We start from the raw sequence: 5083 nt of genomic DNA, 5'->3' as shown, positions 1-5083 counted from the left end.
CAAACAAATTCACTTAGTTATAATTCCCAGTACCGCAGTGGTGGTGTAGGGTATAAAAACTTGCAATATGCAAATTTTGCCCACGAACATTCCACTAAGGAACAGGGGCGAACTTCTCACAAATCAATGAGTGCAGTTCTTTTTATAGCCGAGTCCGAACGGCGTGCCGCAGTGCAACACCTCTTTGAAGAGAAGTTTTACATTACATAGTACCTTACAAATGTTTCCAGCATTAGGATGGGAAATTTTTTTGTTTGATGGTCTCGCCAAGATTCGAGCCCAGGCGTTGACAAAGAAGATTACTTTGCAGGTCTCTGGTATGAATAAAATCCCATTGAAGTTAAGCGAGTAGATGCGATGTGATATATGAATAGATATTGTATAAGGGCTGCAGAAATTGGCTTGTGCAGAAATTGGCTTCCATACGTCTTTTTACCTAAAGTCTAGCAATAAATTTAAAATTTTTTTCTACTTTAAAATTTGTCATTGCGAACGTCAATATTTAAAATGGAAACTTTTGGTACTGTATTTTTTTTTAGCATAATAAAATCGTGGCATCATAATGACAGTGGTTCTAAATTCAGCATTCAGTGAATGTGCGACATATTTGTTTAATTTTGTTGTCTACTTTAAACTAAAGCTTTTATTTATTAGCTTTCTTCTAAAAGAGAACAAAATTAAATGTTTTTTACGCACTCTTCAAGGTAAATATGTGTGTGTGTGTGTTTTTTTTCTATTTACTAAGCAGTGCTATATAAAAGGCCATCAAATTCGAAATTAAGACATCAGTTCCATTCGCAACTTTAAACAAGTCCGAAAAACCGTCAAGCAAAATGAAATTCTTTAACTCTGTTGTGGTAGCTTCATGCATTGTTTTGGGTACCCAAGGTGCTCCTGCTCCTACACCTGATCTAGGAAATCTGCTTGGTGGACTTCTTGGCGGTAATGGTGGTGATCCTCTTAGCGGTGTTCTTAATACCGTAACCGGACTTGCTGGTCCTCTGGTCGGAACAGCTTTGGGTGCTGCAGCTCCTGTTCTTAATACCGTTACCGGTGTCGCTGGTCCTCTGGTGGGAACTGCTTTGAGCGCTGCCGCCCCCGTCCTTGATACTGTTGGCGGAGTCGTCAATACTGTAACAGCCCTTTAAACTAAATTCATTGTAAGTATGCATAACGACGGTATCTTATAATTCACTGCGGACGGACGGACGGACGGATATGACTGGGTTGACTTAGAACTTAAGAATTTTACGGGGTCTAAGGTCAATATTTGAAGGCGTCACAAACGAAACTTTCATTTCATTCAGACAAAAAAAAAAAAAAAATTACAAATTATTTCCTAATGTCTAAATTATTTTTTTTTTCAGATGCCATGTTTTTCTTGGAATTCCTGTAGGAAAACTTTGTAAATAAATTAAATTTATCGTATTCTGTTTTTAAATTTGAAAATATAAAAACTAAAGAATATATTATACTGCTTTTTTTTCTTGCAATTTTATATACATACATAAAAAGTTTTAGGAATGTTCTGCCTTTTGTCTGTCTTTCAAAAACAAAATCATGCGAATCGGTGCAGTAATGATCAACACTGGCATCCTGTATTGCAGATACAGGCTTACAAAAGGTTAGGTTAGGTTCAAGTGGAAGTCTGCCATCAGACTCACTCAGACGTTTTGGTCCATTGTGATACCACAGGAGCAAGAGAAGGAGGTTGCCTTCTACAATAGTTTCTACCATCGCTTTAAAAAGCCCAACAAATTGCGAAAGTTCACATCCGCTACATCGGACAAGTTCTTAAAGAAGTGAGAACATAAGGTGGAAGTCCTTCTGACTGCCAGTGCGGGAAAGACACAGCAGATGTTCTACACTGATAGAAAAAATACGTTGCAAAATCATGCACCATTATAGTCATTATTGATGCAGTAATGATCAACACTGGCACACTGTATTGCAGATACAGGCTTACAAAAGGTTAGGTTAGGTTCAAGTGGAAGTCTGCCATCAGACTCACTCAGACGTTTTGGTCCATTGTGAGACCACAGGAGCAAGAGAAGGAGATTACCTTCTAGTTTCTACCATTGAACCATACAAATCGCTTTAAAAAGCCCAACAAATTGCGAAAGTTCACATCTGCTACATCGGACAAGTTCTTAAAGAAGTGAGACCTTAAAGTGGAACTCCTTCTGACTGCCAGTGCGGAACATACACGGCAGATGTTCTACACTGATATACGTTGCAAAAGCATGAACCAATGTTGTCATTACCACACACAGATGTTGTTGGAAATATTGTAAACAAGCGTGGATGATTTTGTGAACACGCGTTGTTGATTCATGCAACAACCGTTATAAACATCATCCCTAAAAAATTTGTATATATACCAAACTTAAGTTTGAATGGTTCTAAAAACATTGCATGCACATAACTGGGTGTGGTGATTTTGGTAAGGCGGTTAACATTCAATGGGTGGAACACGGGTTCGTTATTCATAAGTACACAAAAACTTTTTGTAATCTTTCAAAAAACTTTTACTAGACGTTGTCAGATTGTAAACGGGTGTAGACGTTTCATTCACAAAAACCAGTGTTGGTTTATTTTCATTTGTGGTTGAACTGATAACATCTGTGTGTTGATTCGCTATTATGAACAAATGTGGTCAATTTGCCAAAACCGTGCTTAATTCTTTCAATGGGTGCATAGTCTCTTCTTCCTCGACGTCCTCACAGCTTCTGCCGAAATCGTTACTTACATACTTCAATCTGGCAGCATGTTTACCGATCAGACAGTGACCCGTCATGATGGACACAATGACTGAGACGTCTGTTCTAACCAGCGACTGCAATGCGGTAGACCTCTTCAAGTTTAGATTGGGCCACATAATTTTGAAGTGTTCACAACTCCTCTTTTGTGACCATCTATCATTCGTTGCACTTCGGACTGCTCTTGAAGACATAGCTTATATGTCGCTGTAGGCGTACTCACTGATTTCAGTTCTACTGGAATGTCTAAGTTGGTTCATAGTCTTGTAATCTAGTCTTTTCTTACTTTCCCTGCGAAATCTCTGTGGCCCGGCACCCAAGACAGATGAATTTTGAACACTTCAACCACCTCGTTGGGAGATGTGCTACATTCGAGGGTGGTATTTGAGTTCAGAAATTTTTTGTCCAGGGATTTAATGTCTGCCTGGCTGTCTGAGATGATAAATATGATACACACTGCAGTGGTCGCGTAACCTTCTCGGTATGACCAGTCCTTGTTCATCTGACAACACCCCAAAGTCCACTTGGAAGCCTAGTTTGGAGTCATCCGTATAGGAATAGTGACTTTTATTACCAGGGATATTGTAGTTACAATGAGTTCCATCAGGAAAAGTGGTACAGAACTTTTTATCAATAAGCGGCTCAGGCAATTTGCAATTCACACTGCCTGTAACATTGGGCCTTGTATAAATGATAATTCAGTTTCGGTAACCGCCACTGGCTGTTTGAGAAGATATTTTTGCCAATTGTCGTTATTATTGAGTTGCCCAAAAAGTAATTGCGGATTTTTTAAAAGAAAGTAAATGCATTTTTAATAAAACTCAGAATGAACTTTAATCAAATATACTTTTTTTACACTTTTTTTCTAAAGCAAGCTAAAAAAAACAGCTGATAACTGACAGAAGAAAGAATGCAATTACAGAGTCACAAGCTGTGAAAAAATTTGTCAACGCCGACTAAATGAAAAATCCGCAATTACTTTTTCGGCAACCCAATATATTATATTTAAGCCATTCCACCACTTTTTTAATTGCAAGGAGTTCGGCTTGATACATACTGCAGTGGTCGGGTAGCCTTCGCGATATGACCAGTTCTAGTTTTTCAGAGTACACCCAAAGCCCACCTGGTCGTCTAGTTTGGAACCATCCGTATAGAAGTCTATATAACTTCTCTTACCAGTAATATGGTAGTTCCAAGCGGTTCTATCAGCAATAGTGTTACAATACTTTTTATCAAAAAGCGGCTCTGATAGGGTGTAATCCAAACTGCATGGAACATCAGATATTGTATCGAGGATAAATTCTGAGGCATAAGATGAAGCATTAAATTCGGTGCATCAGATGATGTCGTCCTCAGTGCGGCTGTTATGCACAAAGAAGGCATCCTTTGGACACAATTAAGTATTGAGCAGTAGGTGGATTTTTGAAGCGCCGTCCACCAGACCACAACACCACAACACCATATAGCATTATAGGTCTGAAAACTGCAGTATATACCTATAGGGCAAGAATGACCTTTCTTGGCCTATATATCTCTAAGAGCGCTGAGAAACTTTAACCGCAATGACTACGTTATCAGCATATAGCGTCTTTTTTCTGACACATTATTGTAACGGATGATTTTTTAAGAAATATAGAAAAGTTTTTCAAACAAAAAAAAAAAAAAAACACAAATTCTCTATTTGAATCGATAGAACGGTCGATATCGACAAAACGGTCCATATATTGGGTTGCCCAAAAAGTAATTGCGGATTTTTAATATAGTCGGCGTTGACAAATTTTTTCACAGCTTGTGACTCTGTAATTGCAATCTTTCTTCTGTCAGTTATCAGCTGTTACTTTTAGCTTGCTTTAGAAAAAAAGTGTAAACAAATAAAAGCGTGCTAAGTTCGGCCAGGCCGAATCTTACATACCCTCCACCATGGATCGCATTTGCCGAGTTCTTCTCCCGGCATCTCTCCTTAGGCAAAAAAGGATATAAGAAAAGATTTGCTCTGCTATTATTATATTACTACATGTTGGAGACCTGTATAAAATGTCAGCCAATTCGAATAAGAATTGCGACCTTTGGGGGCTCAAGAAGTAAAATAGAGAGATCGATTTATACGGGAGCTGTATCGGGCTATAGACCGATTCAGACCATAATAAACACGTATGTTAATGGTCATGAGAGAATCCGTCGTACAAAATTTCAGGCAAATCAGATAATAATTGCGACCTCTAGAGGCTCAAGAAGTCAAGACCCAAGATTGGTTTATATGGCAGCTATATCAGGTTATGGACCGATTTGAACTATACGTGACACAGTTGTGGGTATCATAACAA

General features: G+C 38.5%; 1 protein-coding gene across 1 annotated transcript; it reads left to right on the top strand.

Annotated features, from left to right (window-relative positions):
* The first annotated feature begins 787 nt into the window (after window positions 1-787).
* Window positions 788-1458, top strand: LOC106091616 (uncharacterized). The gene is made up of 2 exons (XM_059363917.1): window positions 788-1160; window positions 1368-1458. Exon 1 carries the CDS (start codon window positions 834-836, stop codon window positions 1146-1148), a length of 315 nt encoding a protein of 104 aa, XP_059219900.1. The 5' UTR covers window positions 788-833; the 3' UTR covers window positions 1149-1160; window positions 1368-1458.
* The last annotated feature ends 3625 nt before the right edge of the window (window positions 1459-5083 follow it).

The sequence above is a fragment of the Stomoxys calcitrans genome, chromosome 2 (genome assembly GCF_963082655.1).
Source record: "Stomoxys calcitrans chromosome 2, idStoCalc2.1, whole genome shotgun sequence".
NCBI classification, from domain to species: Eukaryota; Metazoa; Arthropoda; class Insecta; order Diptera; family Muscidae; genus Stomoxys; species Stomoxys calcitrans.
Note: the sequence above shows the minus strand (reverse complement) of the source record. Positions and strands in the feature narration are given on the sequence as shown.

Bases quoted from the DNA above. Each gene is read 5' to 3' on its own strand.
- LOC106091616 (XM_059363917.1), top strand. From the start codon at position 834: ATGAAATTCTTTAACTCTGTTGTGGTAGCTTCATGCATTGTTTTGGGT.